This window comes from Gymnodraco acuticeps, unplaced genomic scaffold (genome assembly GCF_902827175.1).
Source record: "Gymnodraco acuticeps unplaced genomic scaffold, fGymAcu1.1, whole genome shotgun sequence".
Taxonomy (NCBI): domain Eukaryota; kingdom Metazoa; phylum Chordata; class Actinopteri; order Perciformes; family Bathydraconidae; genus Gymnodraco; species Gymnodraco acuticeps.
The window spans coordinates 2,410,943-2,438,424 of record NW_022992149.1 but is presented as its reverse complement, the minus strand read 5'-3'; the positions used below and the strand labels follow the sequence as shown (position 1 = coordinate 2,438,424).

At 41.2% G+C, this 27,482-nt stretch overlaps 2 protein-coding genes across 2 annotated transcripts in view; one reads left to right on the top strand and one right to left on the bottom strand.

Moving 5' to 3' along the window:
- Positions 1-19,467, top strand: part of map2 (microtubule-associated protein 2) — an 89,377-nt gene extending 69,910 nt beyond the window's left edge. Inside the window, exons 10-21 of the mRNA XM_034203967.1 lie at positions 234-2,488; positions 2,524-3,586; positions 3,710-3,940; positions 4,376-4,501; positions 5,469-5,530; positions 7,133-7,274; positions 7,836-7,892; positions 8,222-8,514; positions 13,081-13,173; positions 16,555-16,636; positions 17,077-17,189; positions 17,664-19,467. Coding sequence (XP_034059858.1) covers positions 234-2,488; positions 2,524-3,586; positions 3,710-3,940; positions 4,376-4,501; positions 5,469-5,530; positions 7,133-7,274; positions 7,836-7,892; positions 8,222-8,514; positions 13,081-13,173; positions 16,555-16,636; positions 17,077-17,189; positions 17,664-17,885 — 4,739 coding nt within the window. The 3' untranslated portion in view covers positions 17,886-19,467. The remainder of the gene's footprint in view (positions 1-233; positions 2,489-2,523; positions 3,587-3,709; positions 3,941-4,375; positions 4,502-5,468; positions 5,531-7,132; positions 7,275-7,835; positions 7,893-8,221; positions 8,515-13,080; positions 13,174-16,554; positions 16,637-17,076; positions 17,190-17,663) is intronic.
- Positions 19,468-19,834: 367 nt separating this feature from the next.
- On the bottom strand, positions 19,835-25,934 carry myl1 (myosin, light chain 1, alkali; skeletal, fast). Its single transcript, XM_034203977.1, has 6 exons — positions 25,791-25,934; positions 24,967-24,994; positions 22,524-22,667; positions 21,123-21,296; positions 20,928-21,005; positions 19,835-20,359 (listed from the first exon to the last, which is right to left on the bottom strand). Exons 1-6 carry the CDS (start codon positions 25,932-25,934, stop codon positions 20,331-20,333), a joined length of 597 nt encoding a protein of 198 aa, XP_034059868.1. The 3' UTR covers positions 19,835-20,330.
- Positions 25,935-27,482: the final 1,548 nt, after the last annotated feature.

Below are 27,482 nucleotides of genomic sequence, written 5' to 3'. Positions count from 1 at the left end.
TCACATACCATGTCATATTATCATCCATCTGTGACTTGGTGGACCCCATACACTCGCCGTACTTCTTCAGCGATGGCCGTATCATTGTGCTGTAAGTTTCTGAGGAGAGCTTTGCCTGTTTCTGTGGTAACGGCTTTCCCAGTCCCTGGCTTAATACATATCTCATTTAAAGCATGCCAAAGCTTTGTTATTCTCTGTTGATAAAAACAGCAAACTTACAGATGTTCTTTCAGCTTTAAAGATGGACTCAGACAAGCAGGGAAGCGAGAAAAGTGGTTCCATGAGCCCGGACAGCATTGGGTCGGAGAAACGTCCAGAGGAGTCTTTTGAGCCCCAGATGCAAGGGTTCTTTGCTGGGGAACGAGTTGTACCAGAGAGCCCCACCATGGATATGCCATCCTTTGTACCTCCAAATGTTCAAAACCAAGCCAAAGAATCTGCCAGCTCACTCACACTTCAGCCTACATATGGCGAGCCAATCACAGTGTCAGAGAAACAGCCATCAGTGGAAGTGGTGGAGATCATCAGCATCGGTGCTTCCTCAGATTTCTCATCACTGGGAGACAAAAGTCAGGTAGAAGTCTCAACGAGGGACTCTGCAGACAGATCTGGCATGTCAGCATATTTTGAAACATCAACTGTGGAGGTTGAGGAGTCTTCCCAATGTAAGGCCGAGGGTTATTACGAACTGAGCAGATCTGGTGAAGAGAAGAGTGCAGTTGACGACAGGCCCCCGGAGATCAGCTACAGCACACTAGCTGAAGCTCAGGATAAACCGGAAACTAAGGAACGTACATCAGAAGACAGTAGATTGTTCATAGTTCCCGACAAGAGTAATGAATGCAGGCTTTCCCCTGGTAAACTGGCCTTAGAGCAGAGGAGTTACTCACTTAACATTACCATTGGAGCAACTGATCCGAGCGGCCGGGGCAAACCTAGGAACTTCTCTCCACTGGCCACAGATATCATGTCCTACACTAGTGGAAGTCTAGATGAGGCAGCAGACTACCTCCCAGTCACTACACCCTCTGTGGATAAGCCTCCACCCTTGCCTCCACTGATATTGGAAACTGCGGCTTCCATCACTTCAGATTCTTCATCTCCTCCAAGGACCACAGAACGAGTTTCAGTACCCAGTCCTGAACTGGAGTCCCCAGACTCACCACAGTCCCTTAAGAGCAACTTTAAAAATGGCGCTGTCATGTCGCAAGACTTGCCTGAGATGCTGGATCTCGCTGGTACCCGTTCCCGGCTGGCATCAGAAAACACTGAACCAGATATCACCAGGAGAAAGTCAATTCAAGCTGATTTTCAAGCCTTTGCCGATGATCCACTAGCAAGCATGGTTTCAGGAGAACTAAGTCCTAGTGCTAGAAAGAGTGAAAGCCAGCTAGAAGAAATGGGCTATTGTGTGTTCAGTGAATATTCAGGCCCAATGCCATCACCTGCAGATCTGTTCGGCCCGACAAGCATTTCTGCACAGGCTTTCACCCACTCTGACCTTGAGGAAAAAGTGGCTGCGCAAGCTAGGAAGTTAGCAGTCAGGGACACGTCTATGGAGGACATAGGGATGGCTGATGTCACTAAAGAGAAAGACCACAAGCAAGTAGAAAGAAAACATTCTGCTGAAGAAAAGGGAAAAGAGGTTGCAGATGAACAATCCAAAAAATATGTAAGCGACACACCACCGGCTCAGCCAAGTGAGTTCTTTGTGACACCAACAGTCACTGTTACTTTAGAAGAAGGCGGGAGGGCGGGGAGTGAGACCGGACGACAAGCCAGTGGCGAGGGCTCAACCTCAGAAACCGAGATTGCAGACTATGAGAGGCAGATACGTAAATTAGAAATGGAGGACAGGCCCCTTAGTATGGAGGAGGAAAGGGAACTGCAGGAGCTTCGAGAGAAAGTAAAGCTGGTCCACCAGGAAGCCTATGAGGAAGTGGATGCAGAAGATGTGTACCAGCTGACTGGCGTGGCAAAGGACCGGATTGCTAGGCCTGTAAAAACATCACCTGCTTCGTCTGTTGATAGCAACATTGATGATGACAAGCTGCTCTCTCCAGTGCTTTCACCATCAAAACTTAAACAGAGAGAAGTGTATGGGTCCCCTAAAAGAACAGCTTCACCTGTGTTAGGAATAACCAAAGAGAAAGAGGAGTCAGAAAGAAAAATGAGGCAAGAGCAAGAAAAGGAAGCTGCGGAGACGAAAATGAAAGAAGAGAAAGATGAAGCAGATAGGATAATCAGGGAAGAGGCTGAAAGGAAAGAGAAGGAAATGAAAGAGAGAGAAGAAAGGGAAAGGAAAGACAAAGAAGAATCAGAGAGGATACTGAGGGAAGAAAAAGAAAGGAAGGAGAAAGAACAGAGAGAACGGGAGATAAAAGAGATAGAAGAAAGAGAGAATAAAGAAAGAGAAGAGAGGGAAAAGATGGAGGAAGAGAGACAAAGGAAAGAGGAGAGAGAGAAAAAAGAAATAATGGGAAGGAATTGAAAGACAAGATAGAGAAGGAACTTAAAGAGAAGGAAGAGAAGGAAAAGATAGAGAAGGAACTTAAAGGGAAGGAAGAGAAGGAAAAGATAGAAAAGGAACTTAAAGGGAAGGAAGAGAAGGAAAAGATAGAGAAGGAACTTAAAGAGAAGGAAAAGATAGAGAAGGAAAAGATAGAGAAGGAACTTAAAGAGAAGGAAAATATAGAGAAGGAACTTAAAGGGAAGGAAGAAAAGGAAAAGATAGAGAAGGAACTTAAAGGGAAGGAAGAAAAGGAAAAGATAGAGAAGGAAAAGATAGAGAAGGAACTTAAAGGGAAGGAAGAAAAGGAAAAGATAGAGAAGGAACTTAAAGGGAAGGAAGAAAAGGAAAAGATAGAGAAGGAAAAGATAGAGAAGGAACTTAAAGGGAAGGAAGAAAAGGAAAAGATAGAGAAGGAAAAGATAGAGAAGGAACTTAAAGGGAAGGAAGAAAAGGAAAAGATAGAGAAGGAACTTAAAGAGAAGGAAAAGATAGAGAAGGAACTTAAAGAGAAGGAAGACAAAGAGAATAAAGAAAAGGAACTGAAAGACAAGGAAGAGAGAGAGAAAATGGTTGCAATGGACACGCCTGATGATATATCAAGACAACCAGAGGTGCAAGCAGCCAAGCAGAATGTGGCAGTAGAAGCTGTGGATGCTAAAAAGGGGCAAAAGGAAGGGGAGGAAGACGAAATAGAGAAAGTAGTCGCAGGATCAGCGGTGGCAAAGGAGATCCCAGAGACTCGTGCTGCCATCGAATCAGTGGTCACAGTTGAAGATGATTTCATCACTGTGGTCCAGACCATCGACGAAGCAGATGAGCCGGGACACAGCGTTCGTTTCTCTGGTCCACCTGAAACAGGAGCCTCAGAGGAAGAGGAAGAGTCTGTGGAGTTGGCCCAAGAAGCTGACCTGGAGGCGGCAAGTCTAGAGGAAGTAGTAGATGTTCCTGAGACCCCTGCCTTCCCTCTGAAAGAGGCTCAAAGCATTGACACCGATGGACCCACAGAAAGTTATGATAGAGATGAAACCACAATGGACGACTCCATCTTGGACAGCTCCTGGATTGACACACAAGGTGAGATCTCTTTGATGGTTTGTCTGTTCAAAGTGTTATTTTTCCCCCTTTGCTCTTCTGCTTCCAATCAAAACACATTAATACTGTCTTTTATTTCCCATGTCCTTCTTTGCTACACCACAGATGATGATGATAAGAGTATGGCGACAGAAAAGTTTGAGCCTTTGCCTAAGGCAAGCGCAGACAAAAAGCCTACTGTGGTCAAGGAGAAGCAGACACAACAGAAAAAGGCGGAGAAACAGCCGGTCAAACCAAAGGCCGGACGGGCTAAAGGCCGAATCTCTACACCAGAACGCAAGCTTGTCCACAAAGAGCATATCTTCGTGCCGAGAGAAGACAACAAGAAGAAAAAAGGTTCTCACCATTGTTCATTCCTTTTGAATTCTTGAACTTTACAGATGAACAAGTAGTTATTTATAAATATTGATACAAAAATAATATTTGATACTTGCTGCTCGAAATCTGCAGGGATTGTTATACAATGAATATTTTTATTTGGTCTGCTTCTTTGTCCTGTCTGTGTAAAGCCAGACATCATGTGCCTTAATAGTGTTTTCTGCTGTAAATCCAAAAGAACACAGCATCTTTGAATGTATTGCTTCACTATACAAATGCACACAATTGCACTCCTATAATAACTCACTGACAGTGATTTGAGTCAACTGTTTTTAGTATAGTCCAACAAATGTGTTTTTCTTATTCTGCAGAATTACATATTTTATGTTTAAGCCTCTATCTCTGCTTATGATTCTCTCTCTGCTTTTGTCAATGCCTCGATTCCTCTGGTAGCTGTGATAAGGACCGAGTTTACAAAAAAAATGCAGACACACAGTCAATCGCCATCCAAGAGGAATGTGATGAAACCAGCCGCCCGCCAGACCCAGCATCACTCCTGTCCAAGAAGGAGACCCACAGGTGACACATTGCCTTGGTCTGTCAAAAGATAAAAAAGAAAGGTGGCACGATAGCCACGAGTTTCCATCCAGCTTCATTTGGATCATGGCATCCATTTTGTCTTGTTGGTTACTTGGTTTGCTTTGTCCTGTTTCTTGTTTTTCATAATAAAAAAGTACTGCCATACATGTTTTTATTTGCCTTCATTTGTGTTGTGCTCATCCTTGATGTTCTTTAAAGGGCATGATGTCCTGCAGTTAAAAGTTTGGGATTTGAGGATTGACTAAACTCTTTCCAAGTTCTCGTCTACATCACTACTGCAAGGTCAGCAAAAGCAAGATGTTCCGCTGATGTTAAGCTACTCAAAGGCATTTTCCCTTACTTTTAACATTGCCTGCCCTCTGTTTATATGTTCTTGGTGAGCTTTTACATTATTATACTTATACTTTATATAAATATTTCAAATAATTTTAACTCTAAGGAATAAAATACCTGTCAAACGTCTGGTCTCTTTAAGCTTTACATTACAGCTTTTTTCAACCTATCGTTGCCAGGCTACTAGTAATCCATGGTTTTGTTCTATGGACCTTATGTTGTAGACCGTCCCAGAGGCAGGGTGCTCTTCATTTTCCCCGACGGGCTGGATTCTGTGTCACTGGTGATGAGGGCTCAGTACACTGCTGCATTGCCCCAATTAGATTAGTTTCCAGGGTTGCCTTACATAATACAAAATCCCCCATTCTGTGTGATATCTTGCCAAATCTTTACAGAATAGAGCCCTTAGCAACCTGCTCCCACAGAACATTCGATTTTCATATAGCACACCATGTCAGGTTTGGGAATACAACATTGAGACCCAAATATGCTCTTATATCCAGAATCCTTTAAAGTAGGACATGAAAACGGTTCTCACTTCTCTCTCTTCAGTATATGAAGGTCATAACATCTGTCTGTGTCCAATAATGTTTTGTTTCTGTCTCTTTCTTAGAGGCGCTACCAGACAGTCGTCAGCCTCTGAGTGTTGCCAGACAGTCTCGCAACAGAGCATCGGTGAGTAAACTACATTGACCCAACATTGGTATGAAATCTGACTCGGAAACAACTCAGCGAAATACCACATCGAAGCTTTAAAGACAAACAGCCAGAATCACCAAGCAGGTTTCCAGAAAGGCAATTAAATAAACCTCAATCAGATAGAAACCAAACATTCTACTCAACAGCAACGAACAGTACTCTGCATCTTCAATACATCTGTAGACAAAAGAATGCTGTGCAACAAGAAGTGCTTTTCTATTACAGATTGCTAATAATGCATTATGAAGTCAACGGATTTCAATGTTTATCCCTTTCTTCTAATGTGAAACTAATACACAAGTTGCCTCGTGCATCGTTACAGCAGAAACAATTAACAACACATTAATTACGCAGAATAATTATCATCAGAACTGAGACTTCTTAAGAACTTATTGCAAATTACCTCTTGTGACTTCCAGGGCAACCTAATCATCTTTTTAGATAAACACCTGCCTGTTTGTACTGTTTAAGCGAGTGCTGTCTCCACTCTGTCTATCTTAACCCTAACCCCCGCATGAACAACACTGCATAGCATTTATGCACGAACAGTACACCACTGTTTTCTTTTGTGTTTTATGAAAACATATTTATTTAGTTTTTTGTAAATTCTCTGCTATTGTTGCCTTGCTTAATGGGTTGTGCACAAGTAGTCAAGGCAGATCCATTTAGAGCTTTTTCTTTTTTACTGAGTGGGTGTCGGATCACCCTGTGACATTTCTCCAGCGGCTATGGTCGTGACTCTATTCTACTCCTCCGCCATGGTAATGACAGTTATTGTGTCTAAAATAAAATAGTATCTGCATTTCTAAAATGTCATGTCATTACTGCATACTGTAAGTGTGTTCTGTCAGTCTGAGCCCACATGTTATTTTACTTCTGATTTACATATTCTATTTACAGTCTCCCATTACATCTGTTACCATGGTTTGCAGTCTAACTGAAATCTTGCATGAGTCTATACTTGTTTTTTTGTTTGGCATTTTGATTTTATACATTTAAAAAACAAATGTAACTGGCATGTTCACAATCAATGTGCATGATGTGTTGTGATGAGCTACAATTCAATGTTAAACAGCCATGATCCAATGCTAATATCTCATTCCTCATACCACAATCGGATCTTGTGCACTGATAATGCATGTTTTAGCGCTGTTATTTTCACCACTCTTTTGTCACCCTGTGTTGTATATTTTGCTGCCATTCTACTCACCCACCAAGCCTCATCTTTGTACCATCTCAGGGCCATGCCCATCGTTCTCCACTAACAAAGGTCCCCGCCTCCATATCCAGAGTGACTGCCTCATTAGATAGACCTCGCCCAGCCTCAGCAGAGCCTCACTGCTTCACAGTAATACAGAGACTCATAGCAGAGGTAGGTGAATGGTAGAGCGGCACTAGCTGCAGGAGTCCCAGAAAAGACATAAAAACAGATTCATAGTTGGATTAAAAAACACTTTTAATCTGCGATATTGACCACCTAAACCTATTGTATCCCTATTGATTCAAAACATTAAAAATAAATAACAGCCTCACTACTCTAAGTAACTACTTTTTGTCCCCCGTGTTTGTTTCCCACAGGATGGTGGTTCATGGAGCCCTAAAAAGAGGTCCTCTGTGCCGCGGCATGCCTCCATTCTGAGTCACCGTGCACACCATGAACAAGAGGAGAGCTCCACCTCCATCACCAGCTCCGGCTCCTTGGCTCCTCGCAGACCCACATGTAGGCTGCAGATCCTCTAATCAGCTTATTAAACGATGTCTCAGTATTTAGGTGTTATTAGATTAAACCAACAGCAACATGTATCAGCCTTCAGTAAAACCACAACAAATGGATTCTACCAGTATAAAAGTAGTTTCTTTTAATCAATGCTGATTATTATTTTTGTAGTTTCTTGCATTTGATTAAAGAGAGCTCAAGTCTGCCAAAAACTCTCTGTACCTTCATATGTCTCTTTTATCTTTGGGTTTCTTTCTGATAATCTATGCTGCTGTGCTCAAAACTTATTTAGGTGGCTTGTGTAGGATCTACTACTCTCCTAGACATTAATAGGAAAATAAGTCTTTAAGTATTCAATACGATTCTGTAGCAGTATTCTCCAGCTCTCTCAAGTGCCTTTTAACCATTCTCTATGTCACAGGGATTTTTTGTAATGTTCTATTTACTACTTACCGTATTACAGGTGAAGGTGAATGAATTGGAGCATGCAAAACTCTCCTTTTCTTCTTTATTTCTCACCCTCAGCCTCCACTTAACTAAACTTTTCCTTTCCTGCTCCTGTAGCGTTTCAAACCGAGATGAGGGCGGAGCACAGGACAGGACGAGCCCCTAGCATGACAGGTAGAAGGGATTCTTAAAACTTCTGACACTATGATGCTTTATTGCTATGTTTAACCTAAAATAACTAGTGACTTCAATTGTTTATGGATAAGATATTTGAATCTGTGACCTACGTTTAGTATTTTCCAGTGTCATTCTGTATATCTGGTGGTCTGAAAAGTGACTTTCAAAGGCTTACAGTCATAGCGTCTGATGAACTAATGATTGACTCTTCCCTTCTGTTTTTTTTCTCATTTGAAGTTAACATATGTTACCATAGTTTCTTCTGTTGAATGTACTGCAGCTTTAGCTATTTCCTTCATCCTTATATTCCTCTCCATCAATTACAGATTCAGTGCGCTCCCGATCAGCTCGCAGTGGCCACTCCACCCCTCGCACCCCCGGCTCCACAGCCATCACCCCAGGAACCCCTCCCAGCTACTCATCGTCCTCCAGGACCCCGCGCTCCCTCAGCCTGATTTCCGGGGAGAGGAAGATTGCCGTGGTCCGCACCCCACCCAAGTCCCCTGCCACCACGCCCAAACAGCTCCGCATCATCAACCAGCCTGTGCCTGACTTCAAGAACATCAAGTCCAAGGTTGGCTCCACAGAGAACATCAAGTACCAGCCCAAAGGAGGACAGGTGACGCTCTTCTCCCTTACTTCCCACAAAATCTTTAGCTCCTATTTTATTGTATGTGAATTTTCTTTAATCTATGCAATGTTGCAATCCTATTTATACTGGTTATTGCTTCTAAAAAGTCTATTTTTGTTGGTACCCATAATAACACATTTGATTTACAACTATATAATCGTGCCATTTTAAGTAAGATATCTGTAGAAACTTGGCGATTATCTTCTACAAGAACATAACCTTATTCTTCCTTTGAACCTTAAAGCAACAGTGAAGGATTAAGTGGACAATTAAAACAGAAAACACACTTGCCATGACACAAACAGTAGAATATATACCATTGATATGAAACCTAATTTATCTGTAAATGTTCTGATGCAAATTTAATTACTAGAAGTGTTTATGTCTAAAGTCTTCTGGCTTTTCTTCTGCCTTGAGAAATGTATTTCCCATGGCCCCTTCTCTCCTACCTCTCTACTCTCGTTGTCTTGTTGTATTCTCTTAGTAACCTCTTTCCACTGTTAGTCCTTCAATCCTGCTGACTAGCCAGTTTTCCACCAAGTTTCCAAGTCAGTAAAATTCTATAAACTCTTTGAAATGCTCTACTTTGGATAACATCACATTGATATACAACAGGGGGTAGATGGAAGAGATTCAAGTGTGTAGCATTATTTTTCTTTTAACCAAATACCCCATGTCTCCATGCTGTCCATGTTGCTCTGTGTGTGATGGATCTACATGAGAGTAGGTAGTTGTCTTAGAAAGCAAGTAGAATTATGAAATGTTGATGATGTGAGGTTGATATAGCCTTTTCCTTTCTGTCTCTCTGCTCTCCTGTGATCCAAATGTGCCCAACACAGCTTTGACATCCCTCAGATAAAACATCAAAAATATATTCCAAATAAGGTCTTGCCATCCACAGATCAGTAAGTTCCTGAGGATAACAACTGAGGTGGAGATTTTAGAAGGATTTCACCACAAAATGTAATATGTTGTAAAGTAAAATCTTAAGGAAAAGAACAGGCCTTTACGATTCAAATATGCGCCTGTACAGGACAGGAGGCCCTACATTTAAATAAAAAAGAAAGTGACCTGGCTTTGTCATCTCAGTGAGCAGTATTGATCCCTTTGATTCCCCCCCCTGAGCTCTGGGAACTGAGAACAGCACTTCAGCTAACATAAATCTGCACTTCAAATCCTGTTTTCACCATGGCTGCACATAATCTGCATTCACAGGGTTCACTCCAAAGTTTGACAACTATCGTGTTTCAGTATGAAATACAGACTCAGCGCTGTAACACGAAGAACAGTGAAAGAACTACAGTTTGTCTGTAGCCATCAGCTCTTACAAGCCTTCACTGAAGACCTGATTAGGAGTCTAAGCGTTTGCCTGACATCTTTATGACTTGCCAGGTCTCTGCGCCGCTGTGTGCAGCCAGCCACAAAACAGGGAGGGATCATGCTCCAAACGCCTGCCTGTCATCTGCAGGAGAAACGGCCTGAGTAGAGCTTTTGTGCAAGCATGCGTTCTGGTTCATAATCAGTTACTATGCAATATGGCTTGCAGTATTGTTCCTAGCATGCAAGTATTTTTTGCAGTGGAGGTGTCTTGTGGTAAAATAAGGATGCAGGCTGTGAAGAGAGGGCTGACCACATAAACTTTTATTCTCACATTTCTGATGTGATTATGTGGTGTAATGCAGCTAAAAGTTGTCATGTCGTGCAATGTTAAGTATTTGTAAGAGGTTGCCTTGCATATGTAGTCCAAGTTCAATTTTAGCTTTTGTCAATGGCTGTGGTTGGCCAATTCTCGAGGGGAGATTTTATTATATGTGCTTGTCTTTACCTGCAATTACCCATCCATCCATCCATCTTCTCCTGCTTATCCGTGGTCGGGTCGCGGGGGTAGCAGTTCCAGCAGAGAGCCCCAAACTTTATTTTCCCTGGCGACATCAACCAGCTCTGACTGGGGGATCCCAAGGCGCTCCCAGGCCAGCGAAGAGATATAATCCCTCCACCTGGTCCTAGGTCTACCCCTTGGTCTCTTCCCAGCTGGACGTGCCTGGAACACCTCCCTAGGGAGGTGCCCAGGTGGCATCCTAACTAGGTGCCCGAACCACCTCAACTGGCTCCTTTCGACGTGAATTACGTCCCTTCTTTTTTCAAATCTCTTTTCTGCAACACAGGGTGTTCTGTAAGAATATGACCTCCTCATGAGATACATGCAGCACATTATCCAATTATTTAAACATTTCTCATGTCACAGATCAGGATTTCCACAAACAATCCTATCTGTTAAGTGAATTATTTAGCTTCTAATGGATTTAAAAGGTAGTACTTATACATTTGCACTTTTCTTCTGGAGCCAAGACAGGCACAGGTAGCAATTGGCTGGTAAAAGTAGCTCAGCATAAATCCATCAGATATCCATAATTTACTCTCCAAATTAATTATAATTTGCTTCTCTAACTTCTGGATGTGTAAATTAGCAACGGTAATATTGCCTTATGAACAGTTGGCACTTCAATATGTTTCTTGTCAAACCATGAAATTGTAATGTTTGTATTTCAATGAGGGGTATTTTTCTGGCTGCAGTTGTTAGCTAATGTTGTGTTTTGTCTGGAATACATTTGATGTCTTTACTCGCAGCACCACAGTGTATGTGTGTGTTCACATGTGTGTGTCACCCCTGGGTGGCAGTAGGTGTCTCCTGTCAGACACAAAATGATGTTGGCAGCTTTCGTCTAAGCACAGGGGTGACTGTCTGGTCAGAGCGGTCGTCCTGAATGTCTCTAGACAAAACCAAACTCAGCTGTTTGTGACAAAAGCACCTCGGAGCGGAATGACAAGTTACTAACTTAACTTGAAAATATGAACAGAGGATATTTCTCAAGTTATATAATGACCATTTTAGCTCCCTGAGAGTTACCAAGCCATGCTACACTTCAGAGAGATGATGCACTCAAGTTCATGAAGTCTTTTTATGCAATGAACCAAAAAATGCAGCCTTTTTTTTTACTTATCTACTGCAGCTAACAGATATTAGTAGTTCATGTAGAGTTCTCTGCACTGAAGCCCCTGGATGAATTGTGTAAGGATGGCGGGATGGGAGTGTACTTTGCTTTTCCTTGACAGCAGAACATTTGAAAGGTAATGGTGAAATGTAAGATCATTTTAGAGCTTCCTGCACACACAGTTAGAAAGTCGGAATAAATAAGCTGATGATACTGCTGTATTACTCTCAATTTACCCGGCTGTCCTGAACCTATGACTGAAATATTACTGAAATAATACTCTGTCGTATATTGCTGTTGTTGTCCAGGACGCGTGCATAAGACATGCACCTGTGTTTTCGGCTCGGTTACAAAATGGTTCCTAGTACTCTGCTAGGTTGTGATTGGCCTTTATTAGATCAGGCATGGTAGAATCCTTTCCAGCCATAGTGGACTTTTACAACTGATTTATTCTGACAGCAGGATACTCCTCTCCTGACCTTCATTAGTGCCTTGTAGCTCTGTGGTCAAAGTAGTTCAGATCCCCCCCGACCCTTGGCAGGCATCTGCCCAGCCACTGCTCAGTCACTGACCTCTCCGTTTACTGTCCTCATAGAAACACACGGAACAAAATATCCTCACAGAGGCCAAACACAGGGTCTTGTGGATCTGGAAGTCCGTGCTGCGCCTCGTCTCCCTCACTCTGTGCCTGTCAGCAGCGCACAGTGTGACCTGGACAAAAGACTTGCTGGTACACCTGAGCACTATGAATTATGACACTGCATGTTTGATAGTGTGCCACTTAAATAATTAATAACCTCATTTCATTTAATTTTAAACCTTATCACTTAATACAATTAATGCATTTTATAAATAATTATTGGTTAAATAAGTGTATAAATGTAATAAGGCTTAATAAAGCCAAAGTAATTTACAAATTAATAATTCTGTTAATTTTGCTTTTGCAAAATTAATGGATATTTGATTTTTTTATATTTAATGAAGTCCAACTCACACGGCAGCAGCTGTTTGGACAGTTGTTATATCATATAGTCATCTGTGGTGGATCGTGCCTCCACACATGACTCTATCATGTATGAATATGATAGTCAGCCCCATGAGCAGAGGTATGTTTAAAAGTATTTCATTTAGCAAAACGATACTTCTACATTTTAACTGATGAACAATTGTATTAATTAATTAATGCACTTAAAGAATATGTGATAGAATTAGGAAAGTCTGCATTTCCACGCTAAAGACTTAACTTAACCATGATGGGAACACAATGATAATCACATTTTCTGGTTCACTTCCTCATGGGGCACACGTTTCTTAGAAAGTTTGAGTTGAGATATTCTACAAATATATTCTGCAAAGTGAAGCAGGAGACTGTTGTAAACAAACTAAGATTGAAAGGGTTTTTTTATTGTATCAAAATTCTAGTCAGCAACAGAGGGCATTCCTCTTTTTATATAAATGTTTTGTTTGTCCCTCTGAAGTATTTATTCCAGTGGCGGTATGATAAGCATTCATTCCCCTTCACGATGTAAGAGGCCCATACTATCTCTGTATTTCTCCATAGAGTCATATTTTAAACAAGAAGCCGGACCTCGCTCACATAGAGACACAATGCAGCTCCAAGGATAATCTGAAGCTCTCTCCCCGTGGAGGCAATGTATGTACCATTATGTCTATCTAGTGATTTTCCCCCTCTTGATCCCTCAAAGTTTGAAGACTGATTTCATTCTGAATTGTTCTCACAGTATATTTCTGTCCTACTAAGAGACATGCAGCACATTGCCTTGATCTGGATACAGTGCTAGGTCCTCTATCATAGTACCTTAGTTTGTCTCTTCCCTGCACACACCTATATTTCCACTACTGTTTAATTCTGTTATATGTAGTTCATTGTCTCACTGTTCACACTTAGCATGTTGTTAAACCAAAGTCACTTTTAAAGCTTAGTGTCACCATTTTCTTTATTAAGTGTTATACTCTCCTGAAATACACATGAGCAGCCAATAAAAACGTAGCAGCTGGTTTGACAGCATCTGATTTTAGCCATCTTCTTGCTGTGAGAGCAGTGCCATAAAGCCCACAATAAACCAACTGTCTGGCATCAAAGATGCCTTACTGTTAAAGAAAGCCAGCTGACCAAAACCATATGCTGGCAAATGTCTGTTGCCCTCAATGCCCTCAGCAAGTCACTTACCATCCAACAAATGTGGCTTTTAATTGGAGCGGGTTCAATGGCATCTTTTTAGCTGTGGTTAGTTTCCTGTGTAATCCTTTAATACTATATCTCTTGTGTAATGTCTCTTGTTTGGTAGTTAGTTGTCTTGGTGCTGCTATCTTGGATGTTCCCAGAGACTAGAAGTTGGTCTACCACTAAGGGAAATGCGTTAGAAATGTTAGCTTTTGCTTTCCCTGGTAATGGCTTTGATTTTTACTTTTCTTCATGGCAAATGTTGGATTCTAGATGTCATCCAAATTTTGATTTTGGTTTGCCCACCATTCTTCACTTATTTTACCTTGCTTCCAGCTTAAAATGTGTCCCACAGTTTACAGCGACAAAAATAGCTACATATTTGAGAGACAGATCTGTACTCTAATTGAAGACTTTGTTTTTTAATCGTAAAGTGTTATACTATAATTTCAAAGCATTTTAAAGTTTTCCTTTGGTCCACTCAAGTTTATCTCCTCATGGTCTCTCTCTCCTCCTGTAGAGCTCTTTAGTGCTCTGTGCACAACATGTATCGAATACGTATGTGGTGTGTAAGTCTTGTTCCCACTGCTTTAATTGTGCTGCGGGGTAAATGTATCTGTCTGCATCTCACTCCTGCTTTCTCTCATTGCAGTAAGAGGTATTACCAATGCAGCACTCCCATATTTTATCATACTCGCCCCCTCAATTAATCATTTAAATATTTACTGGTTAATATGGAATCTACTTGAGTCTGAACAGAGGATGTGCAAAAATATCAACCTCACTCAAGCTCTGTAATAAAGTTGTCTTAGTCACAATAGCCCTGATATGCCATTATATGGAATCCAGTGTTTTGAAGGAGGTAAGATCGTTTTCTGGAGGTGGGCTGGGATTAAAGAGGATCCTCCTTAGGAGTAATAGGTCATATCCAGAAACGAATAATACAAAAACCATGCTGACATGAAGCTCATCCTGGGTTGTGAGATGAATCTAATTGGCCTCTTAGCTTAGAGCCATGGTATCTATCGAAGCTGTTTGTCCAGAGCAAAAGGGGAACCTCCAGGTTGAATATCAATGCCTCAGTTACACTTAGACAAACTCGGGTGTCTAGAACAGAATATTTAAACAAGAGACATGAATAAAAATGAAGTGCCAGAAAGCCCAAGCCTTCTCCCACCTCACTCCTCGCCTCCGCCCGCAGGTTCTCATCCCCAATGTTAAACTGGACTATAGCCATGTTCAGTCTAGGTGTGGGTCCTTGGACAGGCGGGGCTACTCTGCAAGAGGTGGAAAAGTGAGTCCTGTGCCGCAAGTCCATTGTCTCAGTGTTCATGTCAGATTCCTCTGTTGTGTTGTGTTTGTCAGTGTTTCATTATGTGGTCAAAGGAAACATGTGCCACCTTTTTTATATGGAATTCTAATCAGCGTTGAAGGTCAATTGAATCAATTGAAGCAGTCAATTCCTCAGTATGTGCTATATTGACAGAGGCCCAGGGTACCAGCAGGAAGAGAAACTAGATATCCCAGCTGAAGGAGGACATAAGTTATTTCTTACCTGCGTCTTCATAACTGTCACTTTAAATGACAGTGCTACATGCAGGGAGGAACAACAGAATGACAGCTGAAAACTCAGCTTTCTTTCTCAATATAGCAAACACTGAGGATATTAAAGTTTTAATCAACCTTTATCGTCAACAGTGATTGGAAATAAATATTAAAGGTGAAATGTCCCTGTTAGTCCCTCACTCATTGGACCAGCAGTGCAGGTGCTGTTTACCTGACACATCATTCTCCAGAAGTGGTTTGTGTCCAGTGAGCAATTGGAATTTTAACAATAACATAATTTTCCTTCTGAAATAACACTAACAAGAATGGGTGGAGGCACCCCTTCAAGGCTTAAAAAACCCCCCCACAAACACCTTTTATTCATATTATACTAACACTTGTTTAACTAATTATAAATGCCATCACATTAAGATACCATCGCTGAAGGGATGAGCCAACCTGCAGTTGACACAAACCTCACGTCATCTCTCAAGCTGCATTTCTGTGTTAAGCCTGCATTAGGGACTCGTGGTAGATGAACAGCCTATGGTGTATTGTGGACTTTGTGCTCACGTTGTTGTGCTTTCCTATTGTGACAATCTGCCCTGTTCAGCATCAGTACAAGTGAGACACTTTTACTGTCATTTCTTTCTTATCAGGCTCTGCGAGCAAGGAGACTAAAATCATTGGTTACAAAAGACATTAACTATATTGTTGACTTGAAAGTGATAGCTGACCACAGGCAGGTTGCGGTTAATAACCTCTGGACGTGGTGTATCTCTTCCTGTTCTTTCTGCTGTTTCTAAAGTGTTTTATCTCTGCTCCTTTAGCCGTTTCACTCCTTAGATATCCCTCTGTAGTTTTCTCTTCAGGTCCCAAGGATGTGTCCCATAGATACATATCCTTACCCCCCCTGCCTGTGGCCATTTTGAACTGTTCTGTACTGCCTTACTCACTGTTGTTCATTATTGACAGGTTTTCTGATTAACAAATGTATCTCAAGAAGACAGTTACAGCACATTGTATTCTATCTTGGTTTGGTTGGTTTAACAAACATCTTTTTTCTGCACGGCAGAACACAATACTTTGATTTGGTCTTATGCTCTTGTGCTTCCATGATTATGTTTTCTGATAATTACATGAAATTAGACCGCTGTGTTGTAATGTGAATCCGATGTGAAATATTACAGAAAAGGGAAGATACTATTTTGATCTTCTATGAGAGAACCTTTTAATCTCAGTGGGAGTCTATGACCTCGTTGTGCACTGTAAGCTCTGACCTTCTCCTGACTTTGCTTCTTCAAGGTGATGATACAGAACAAGAAGATAGATCTGAGCCACGTGACCTCCAAGTGTGGCTCACTAGACAACATCCATCATCGGCCAGGTAACCCTTGAAAAACGGATTTTTAATTAATGAAAAAGTGGTAAATGGAGTCAGATAATGTCTACAGAAACTATTTAAGTCCTTAATGTTGGAAGGAATAACATTACTTTTGAATGAACACTGCAGACCTATATTTAATACAATCCTGAAAAGATTTAGGAGCACTATCAGCATGGATTCCGAATGACACTGTGTGCCCAGAGCTCCATCTGCTGGTCTATTTGGGTCTTTCCATTTGATATCCTTTATGCACTGCTTGCTCTTTCATGACATCATTAGGCATGTACTTATCAAATGGCGTTTGTTTCAACATACCAACGTTTTGTACAAGCAAACTCTCCAACCACCTAGACTTTTCTTTTACCTTGAACTTTGGAACCTTAGTCAATATCTCATGCCAATACTCTGTAAGGATTTGACCCTTCTTTTCTTCTCCCAAGGGGGCGGTCATGTGCGGATAGAGACAGTGAAGTTGGACTTCAAAGACAAAGCCCAATCCAAGGTGGGTTCCCTGGATAATACTCAACACACTCCTGGTGGAACCCATCTCCCGGTGAGTGTCAGCTTCATAATCCAATCAATGATTTAAAGGAAATGAATTATTTGAGAGATTGTGGTGCTCTCCACGTCTAGATATAGCCTGCCATGTAACTGATGCGTGATGCATAGGCATTACAGTTACCTTAAGTAGATTAAGTATGCATTTAATATATATGTAAAGAATGTGTTTCAAAGCCAATTGTTTTCCTCATCTGCATGTGAAAGTAGCCGCAGACGTGTAGCATACAATGCCATCAATACATAATGTTGCGGCCAGTTAAGCTCTGAAGGCAACACTGTATACAAGCTAAACCCTCTGAGTAAAGTCTGGAACAGAAGGGCGTAGTTCTCTAAAGTTAGCCTTTGGAGTAGTGCTACTTATTGAACCTGACTCACAGAGACTCACACACATAATAATAATTCTACACAAATGATATATTTCTTCTTTCCCATCCACATCTCATATCACACCACCCGCCTCTGTTAGATTGAGAGTCAGAAGCTGATGTTTCGCGACCAAGCCAAGGCCAGGGTGGACCACGGTGCTGACATCGTGGTCCGGTCGCCAGACCTGTCGGGCGTGGTGTCCCCGCAGCGCCCCAGGGACAGCCAGCTCTCGTCCTCTGGCAGCCTCAACGTGCTGGAGTCTCCGCAGTTAGCCACGCTGGCTGAGGACGTCACTGCGGCTCTGGCCAAGCAGGGTCTGTGAACACTGGGTCTCTGGATGCTTGCTCTGCAACCCGGGCATCTCCATCATGATCCCCAGAAACTTTTCTGCCCACTCCTGCCACCCTGAAGCCAACTTCAGCTAAACGACAGCCTCTAAACATCTCAACTTCAACATCCATCACACATCTTTAAGTAGAGACTCGAATTAGGAGCTACTGTACTTTGGTCTTCTTTATTTCACAAATATTTGCTGTTTCTGATTCATTAGGTTGGCCTCTCTCTTTTTGAATGATGTTGCATAGAATAGTTCAGTCCGAGCACTGGTCCTACATTAAGTGGGGGGACCAGGTCTTTTGCTTTACTGGTCCTGGATCAGTGTTTTTAAGAAGCTACAGCCTTTTTTTCTACATTCAATAAGAAGTAATGTGGCCAGCACACCATGCAGCACGCGTCGTTCTCGCTCAGTTCACGTGCATGGACGCCAAACCCCCTAACAAACCAAGCATCCTTACTGCAAGTCATTCTTGTCCACCAATATATATATAATATTTAACAAATATATATAGAAAAATGTATAAAAATCAAAGGTCTTTGCCATCCACCTGTCCTAAAACATTTGAAAAGGAAGTGACAATATGGCTATAAAATGAACCTGTAAAATCGCATTACTGCAAGAACTAGGTCATGTTATGACACATAAGCATGTATTGATTCTAATATGAAAAGAGGCTATTTTGTAACCAAAAAAATGATTTTAGTAAGTTATTTGCTCAATTATTGGATAAAGATTAAACAAGTTCATGTTTTGTAGTTATTAGTTGTTTACGGTGTAATGCTTGGTGACGATGTTGGACAGCTGGTTTGGTGTTACTGAGGAATGCATCTCAGTCCTGTTGAACAGCATCACACACTTGTACCTGCTCAGTAGTTAAATATAGGTGCCTGTTTATACATCAGAATATTGGTAAACTCTGGAGCTTAATCCACTTTCGACAGCTAAAATGATTAGCTGCAGATGTTGAGCTTGCGTGAATGAACAGTACACAAATGTCTACGCAGGCTGAGGTTGCACCATGAGGACGTACTGTTGTCTGGGTAACGGAGGATGACGCTACAAATGCGACCTGAGACTGAGCAGAAGTTGAAGCCACTCTGAAATCTGTCTGTGTGTGTGCGTTTGGTGCAGATCCCATGCCGTTTTACGACGTACGCTAATGTATCTGGATGTTTTGTTGCAATACTGTATGTGAGAGATGAAAGTGGAAGAAAAAATATTTTGAAAATGTAAAAGACAATTCATGGAGAAAGATAAAGCGACCGGGGGAACTCGTATCGTGTTACATCTGTTAGGATAAAAGTGTTTGGGTGATCTAGTTTATTTTTTAGACACCATTTGTGGTATATCCTGCCTCCTGCCTAATATCTTCCCTCACCTGCGACTGTTTGTTTGCTTCTGTGTTTTTTCTGCATACCACATCTCTGTGTGCCCCCTCCCCACCTCCTGCTCCACCCTACAGCAACTGTAAATGTATTTAAAAGGTCAAGTAGATGTACGCAGTTTTTCTCTTGTTGATATGACACCAATTACATTAATTAATGACAATAAAAAGGAGAAAAAGTGATACAGGAGTACTGTTTTCTTTGTAATGTTTCAGTGAAGTTTGGAATTACTCTTATTTCCTTTTCTGTGGAAGATTAGAAGATCGATACCTCTCTTGGCAGCAAGACTGCTCCGTCCTTGCTCCGTCAAAAGGTGATACAAAATCTGCCTAGCAACACCCTTAAGGCTCACTCAACACTCATTCATTAGTTAACCTTCAACAACTAAAAGTGAAATGAATGTTCTATGCTAATCCACTATTAGCTGTAGCTTCATTTCTGACAGACAGACCTAAGAGTTGTATCAATCTTTTTATCTAACTCTAGTCAAACTATTCTTTACACATGCATCTGCATCTAGTTACAGTATTAGAGTCAGACATTTGGAAATGCAATGGGTGATTGTGAAAAGTTTATTGTGGCAGAGGATACAATAAGTTAAGATCTAGGGGAAGGGTTGGGTGTGGAGTGGATTTTGATGGCCACTCCTGGGCCAAATCAGTCCCTACACTGGCAGATAGAGCCAGTAGACTGTGGCAAGAGGGGGGGGGTCATCATTATCCCACCTTCCCCTCCATCACTGCTCCACTTTGAAACAGTTGATGATATAAATCCCCAATGAGACAGTGGGACTTGTGAATATGAGGAAAGAAACATCTTGCGGGGGAACAAGGAAGACTTCCCGAACAGTGGGAGGAGGAGGAGGAGAGGAAAAAAGCACCACTTTGGACAAAAATGTGTAGAACAAAACAAAAGGCTTCAGGAAATGACATCTCATTGTCCTTTGTTCCCCCTGCTTCCTCAGGTGGTACAAGAAACAGCGAGAAGATGTCGCGACACCATGGGGTCTGCACAAATAGGATGCTCACCAGCGCAGAGCAGGTCCTTACACAGACATGATGTGCTTGACAAAGGCTGCAGATGGAGACCAGGGCAGCACACACAGGACAGAGGGGAGGGGAAATAAGTGAGTGAGGAGAACAATCAGTACACTATCAAATAAAATCATTTAAAGGACGTTAAAAACCAAGAATAACATAACTGTTGAGATATTGATAAGAGTACATTAACATGTGTTCCAATACTTGGAATTCACTTAATTTCTGCTGAAAGTGCAAATTGACACCAACATTTTTAAGTTAGGGGAATTTAAAGCATTTTAAATGATAGGCGAATCATAAAAAACAGATTTCTTTTGAATTATGGACAAGATCAAAGCAGCGAAAGTCAAGATATACTGACTTTAAGTACCTAGTGTTGGTCAAGTTGGGATCCTATATTTCCCATAAGATAGCTCAACAGCATATTTCCCCATGAGTACATCATCAGGAAGATTTTAATATCTCAAGATTTTAAGATACTTGTCAGAGCTTAAGCGGACTGACATTCTTAAAATTAACTGGACTTCAAGAATGAAAATGGTGCCGGGGATTTTTATAATATAAATACAGTTGTTTGAGTAAAGTTGGTATTTGCAGCTCACCCTCGTAGTTGACACAGCCGTTCTCGTCCTCCTGTCCTGTCATGAGAGCATCAATCTCGGTCTCTGTCATCTTCTCTCCTGTAGGGGGAGACAGAGGACAACCAGGATTAATAACACACACACACAAACTCACAGCACACATAGTGACACACACATTCATGGAGAGACACAGCGGTGCTCATGGCCTTGACTCACCCAGTGTTGACAGAACAATACGCAGCTCAGCACCCATCACTGTGCCGTTGCCCTCCTTGTCAAACACGCGCAGACCCTCAACGTAGTCCTCATATACGGCCTTGTTTGGGTTGTTGACGACGGTCTGCATCATGGGCAGGAAGCCCTCAAACTCTACTCTCTTGGAGGTCATGTCTGCATGGAAAGAGACAGAGATGAATCATTGTATCCAGAGGTGAACAACCCAGGCAGGTTTGAGACACAGCCTGAACATTTTCACCATCAATAATTCAACTCCACCTTTCTGCTACAGGTGCTACCTCTCATCAGGTGCTGTGAATGTTTTTTCTTTCTTTGTCCTTTATAATCCCATTTGGTATTTCTGAGCGTGCCACAGTAAGGAGTGAGCGTCATTCTGCTATTTTGGTTTAAAGGTTACAGAGATTTACACCTGCAGCAGCGCCTGTCTGCACAGACCAGATCAGAGACACACTTCAAAGGTACACTTCTCTTTTTATTATGACATACAGTGTATGAACCAACATTGCATTCAGGAATCTGATTACATAAGATACAGCTGCAGTGCAAGAACAATCTTTTAGCTATTCTCTACATGTGTCCTCTGTAGACAATAGGCACCCCCCCCTACTGTTAACAGTCTACTGTTTCTACAAATGTGAACATTTTGCCCCCTCTCTATTTGCTTTATTTCAGACACTTCTGTGGCATCATAGGTTTTTTTAAACTATAAAGATTTATATCATGTGAAATATTACTTTGCTTTTTTTATTAACTTATTTTGTATATTACTCCTATTGCTAATCCATTGTGAAATGGTATTGGTATTACTTCATGTACACTTTATATTTGTTACTCTTGTGCTTTTTTTAGCAATAACTTCCTTTGTGATGACTAAAGTCATTTTTTATTTAATCCTATTTTAGAAAAAAAACAACAACTGCTGATTGGATTTAACAACCAATTCCATCCACAGATTATTTATTTCACCTAATACCGATGCTAATGTTTATCTCTAAAGAAATTACCCTTGCAGCACTTCGACTTCCAGAGATTAATGAAAACTGAGCCATTACTGGTAATTGCAAACTATTTAAACATACTGTTCAGCTAATGATTGGTTAAACTTTGTGTTTTACAAAGTGTGGCCATTAATGACTAGTACACTCATTCAAAAACAAGAATAAAAGCAGTTTTTGTAGTATGTCAGAATAAGAATGAATATAATAGTTTACAGAGTTATACTATCATTTTATCATTTTGCTTAAAATGATCAAAATGAACATGACAAATGGAACAAAAAAACATTTCAACAAAGAATATTCAAAATTGGAAGACTTGAAAACCCTGGCATAATCTCAAAAAACTTAAACTTATTTGAAAAATGAAACCGAATGTATCTACCTTCAGGAGTGGGGTTTCCCAGCATCTTGGCGACCTCCTTGTTGGTTGGGTTCTGTCCCAGGGCACGCATGATGTCAGCGATCTGGATGAAGGCAACCTTGCTGTCACCAACCCTGTCGAACAGACCAAAGGACTCCCTGTAGTCTGCAGAGAGGAGAGGACATCATCACCTTTGATATTCACTAACTGATTTGTGTGTAAAGTGTTCAGCAGTGAGTGTGTACATAACCAAACTACACCTTGTGATTCGTTCTCCCCCTTGCATTTCAATATTAGGAACTTTGTGTCCATTACCGGGAAAAATCACAATTGGTCAGTGGTTGGTCAATTAGAGAGGGTAGGTAGAGCTTATAGGCAAAATACTTGCTCTTAAACTCACTTGTTTATGAAGGGGGTGTACGGTTTTTATTGTGTACTAATTAGCTACGAATAAAAGGTGCCGAAAGAAAAACGTCAAAAACTACATTTGATACTAAAAACAAGCGTAAATCCAAAAAAAACTGCCAACTGACTGAAGTCAAACAGGTAAAACTGTAACGGTGCGTCCACATGGTTCCGTCGCGTTGAATCTTGCCAATGGGCCTGTCTGGCGCGACCAACAACCAATCACATTAATCTCCCGCCCCGCACACACAAGCACACGGTTTGATTGGCTAGCATATGATTTGTTTGGCTGGCGCTTCCATCGACGCTTGAAAAGTTGCATTTTTCTCAACTTTCGAAGCGAACAACGGAGGCAAAGCGACGCGACGGAACCACAATGCAGTTCGGCAAAGCTTGACGTCACCCCATTCAAAATGAATGGGAAGCGTCTGCGCTGAAGCACGCAACGGAACCGTGTGGACGTTACGTAAGGATCCAAATGCACACAGTACTACTTATCGCAATAGGTGTTGCCAAAAAGAACAGAACCAAGATCTTTGAGGTTATACATTTAAATTAGCAGCATTTCACATTAAATTGCAGAAGCCTGGCTTACACTAATCAATATTTTGGTCATTTATGTCTTTTTTTTGCAAATAATGTCTTGTAAGGTATTTGAATCTATTCAGCTTCAGCTACAGTACAACTGTATTTTAGTTACCCTTGTTAAATATACATATCAATAGATCTGCATTTTCTGTAGTACAGTATGTGTTTGTTCTACAGTTGGAGAAAGTGGTTTGCACTTCACATAACTGGGTGTTGCATGCTAGCAGGTGTAGGCAACTCCTCTGCATACAGGACTGTCCATGGAAACATAAAACAAGGGCAAGACATCTCTTTAGGTGCTGGTATTATGGACTGACTCCTGCCCAGGTCTGTCACCACCCATACTATTTCCATTGCAGCTGCCTCCCTCTCTCTCTCTCTCTGTCTCTCTCCCTCTGTGCTGTAGGCCCTTTTAAAAGACCACCTTGGAATTGATAAACATAGATGAGAATATGAGCCCCCTCCTTTTAAAGGCAAGGCCCTCTGTGGGGGAGCTGAGTAAAAGTAGGGAATGCTGACTGCGGTGTAACTGGCAGCCGCTCAGACGCACGTCTAGTCAGGTGGTGTCTTGACGTCAAGGGTCAGACGGGCCTAATAGCACAGGATTTGTACCTTAAAAATAATTTTACATAATTTCACCCTTTTTTGTTATATTTATATAATGCTTTTTTTGGTACAACCTACCATTATATCAACCACTTCTTTAACTCACTAATTATATTTAAGATCTATGGTTTGAGATGTCACCAACAATCAGCCAGTAGGCATTATGCACTTTACATAATGACACAGGTATTGGTTAAATGGATTTGTGGTTATTACACAGAGCTCTCAACAGTTATGGTTATTATGTGATAAAGTAAAAATGCTAACCAATCCCTAACCCAGAAACAAGCTAATCTACTGCTCTACTGGGTGACAATTCGCACAATCAATGGGTGTTTTGAGGATACAACATACACTAATTTTGTTTGCACTATTACATTCAAAATGTTTAATTGACAACCGCTGACTATCACTTGACGTGCGGGTTTTTATAAATGTATAGCCTATCTATACATTTATAAAAACCCGCACGTCAAGTGATAGTCAGCGGTTGTCAATTAAACATTTTTGTCTGAATGCCCTGCCCTATGCAAAAATATGTTTTGTTTAAAAGACCACCATGTTAGGGATCCATTATTTGTGACATATCATTTTAGTTTTTATTAGTTTTAGCCAAGGAATGTGACAGAAAAAAGACTGATGCAACCATCTGTCATTAACACTTTAAGACTCAGTAAAAAGTCGGTTTCACGTTGGCATTAAACTAATGTTCATTTATAACGGAGGGACAATTGTTTTACGTTCAGCCTTATTGGCAATTGGAGACTCTTTGGGACTAATAAAGGTATCTGATTGAAAGGACGATTAATGTTAGGGTTTGTGTGTAGTGTTACATGGTAGCAAAGGTACATTGAGATGTACTTACCATCAATCACGTCTGCGGCAAATTCAATCTAGACGCCAACACAAAAAAACCCATTAGTATGACACATAAAAATGCGAGCGTAGTGACATGCCATTTAATCAACAACACAACTACTTGTATTAAAAAGGCCAACTCAACCAGGATTCTTCTGCTTTAATCTCTATAATTAATCAGGTCTACACACTGGGATTAAACTTGTCTCTTTGCCAAAATTAGCTTCACAGAGTGGCACCCGATCTGTGGAGGTCCATCTTTAGCTACATTAACATGTCCACATTTGGTGTCTCCCTGCATGGCCATCACACATAAGTCACTATTCTTTTAGTCCAATCCAGGGAGCTGGGGGCGGAGTCTAAACCATGGTGAGCTATCCATGGTTCCAGTCATCTGTTCATCTGTGGTCCCTCAAACATGATGCTACTCTCAGTCTCTCAGTGCGTCCATTCATAATTTTCTACGTGGCCAGTAATGTCAAGATAACAATTAATGGGTATTAAACCAAAACCCACATTTCATAAAAGGTTTTGATCACAACTATACAATCTATGCTTTGAGGAACAATTATTTTGCATTTACATTAACATACATTGACCCCTTTATTATCAAAGTTGCCTTTATCATATTCTCACATTGGCCCTTCTGTATGTGTAACATCATAATAAAAACATATCTGAGTCCCCTTTCAACAATCCCCCTGAGATCCTGAAGTCTGTCTACTTTAGTCATGAGTTTGAATGGATAAGTCCAGCCCAAACTTTTCCTGAGCATCACCCTATCTCCATCCCTCCCTACAGCAGTACTCATGCGTTCACGGTGATTTGTACCTTGACGGCGGACAGGTCGACAGCGGCAGGTGCTGCTGGTGCGGGTGCCGGCTCTGGTGCCGGTGCCGGTGCAGCTGCAGCTTTTGCAGGTTCGGCCTTCTTGGCGGCGGCGGCGGGTGCCTTAACGTCCTTCTTGGGTGCCATTTCAGCTGATATTAGAAGTACACTGTTCCTGAGGTACAGACAATTCCTGCTTGGAATGACAACACAAGGAGTGTAGCAAAGATTGGAGGTGACTCGGAGCAAGAAATCACCGCTGGGGCGTATATATATGGGGCTATTTTCCCCTCTTGACCCCCTTTAACGCTTGGATTGGACGGTAGAAGGAAGGGGTGTGTCTGTGGATGGGTTCTCTCTAAAGATGGAGTAAATGACATGAGGCCAGAACGTGTTTATTTAGGCCACATAACTGTAATCAACATGAAAACACCGGGGGAGTGCGTGGAAGTTTACCTGGGGACACGCGTTTTACTCGGTTACACTTTTGCGCACCGCTTTACGCATCATTACGCAAGATCTGGACCCATCCGGAAAACATTACCGGCTATTTGAGGATGGTATAGCGCTTAAATGTGTTGATGTTTAAAGACAAATAAGGTTGGACCCAGCTTGCCCTTTAGCCTATAGTTCGTGATGAACAACTCTGTAATTGGCACTCCTAGCCTCCTGGAAAAAACTAAACCAAACTATTGTGGTTTTGCTTAATATCCTTTTGAGTCCGGTAATCACAAGTTTCTGCCAGGTAGAAATCATTTGGATCAGAAATAAGGTATGGGAAATAAGGCAGGAGGGTGCAAAACAGAAAACAAGTTGTCATTTGCTATATTGATTCACTGTACATCTGGCAGGATTTGTAGTGTAGGGTTTCTTCAACTAATGTGAGGATTTATGGTCCTATTCTCTGACATTCACACAAACGGTTTAAAAGTTTGCCAAAAGGACTTTAAGTAAACTTTAAGTTAGGTTTAAATTGTGTAAGTAAAACATTTGTTATTAATTATTAATGTTATTATTATGGCACTTCAATATTGTATCTTTTTCATTGTAATTAATCCTTATTTATGTTCATATGGGTACATTGTTAGTCATGAATAATCTTTGCCTTTTTTTTGTAAACATGTTAAGTCTTTGTGTAACTTTACTTAATTTATCTTTATATCTGCAGCAGTCATGTCTCAAATTTGGCAGCTTGAATCATAAGCAATTTCAAAATGCTGTAGGTAAAATCTCCGAAATATATTATATTTGTGTTTATTGCCCTGTCCTGATTAGACTTCTTTTTTTTTTTAAATATTACTGATGTGGTTGTAACTCATCTCTAACTGTCACTCTGCTTGACTCATCAATGACTATCTTTCCAAAGATATAAGATATATTAGCCTGGCTGAATTGGGGGTTACATTTGAATAAAATGTGTATACGCTGATGCATAGCATATCTAGAATATCTGCAATTTGATGTAATGGTGTAGCTATTGGGAAAAAAGGAGTAATGAAAGAAACACATTTAGAATATTTATGTATTAGTGTGGAAAAGGCAGGGGGAAATGAGCACCATGAGAGTTTGTTGAAAGAGAAACCTGCAAAGAAGCAACAGATCAAACTAGAGTCAATTTGTGTTTGAGAAACTGTAAAGGAGCAGGCTGGAAGGTGGACAGGTGTTGGTAGCGGTGCCTCTCAGATCTAATAATAA

Excerpts from the sequence above, each read along its gene's own strand:
- myl1 (XM_034203977.1), bottom strand. The coding sequence starts at position 25,934 with ATGGCACCCAAGAAGGACGTTAAGGCACCCGCCGCCGCCGCCAAGAAG. Across the intron at positions 22,668-24,966 it reads TGCCGCAGACGTGATTGATG|ACTACAGGGAGTCCTTTGGT; the intron begins GTAAGTACATCT and ends TCCTCTCTGCAG. Across the intron at positions 21,297-22,523 it reads GGGAAACCCCACTCCTGAAG|ACATGACCTCCAAGAGAGTA; the intron begins GTAGATACATTC and ends CTTTCCATGCAG.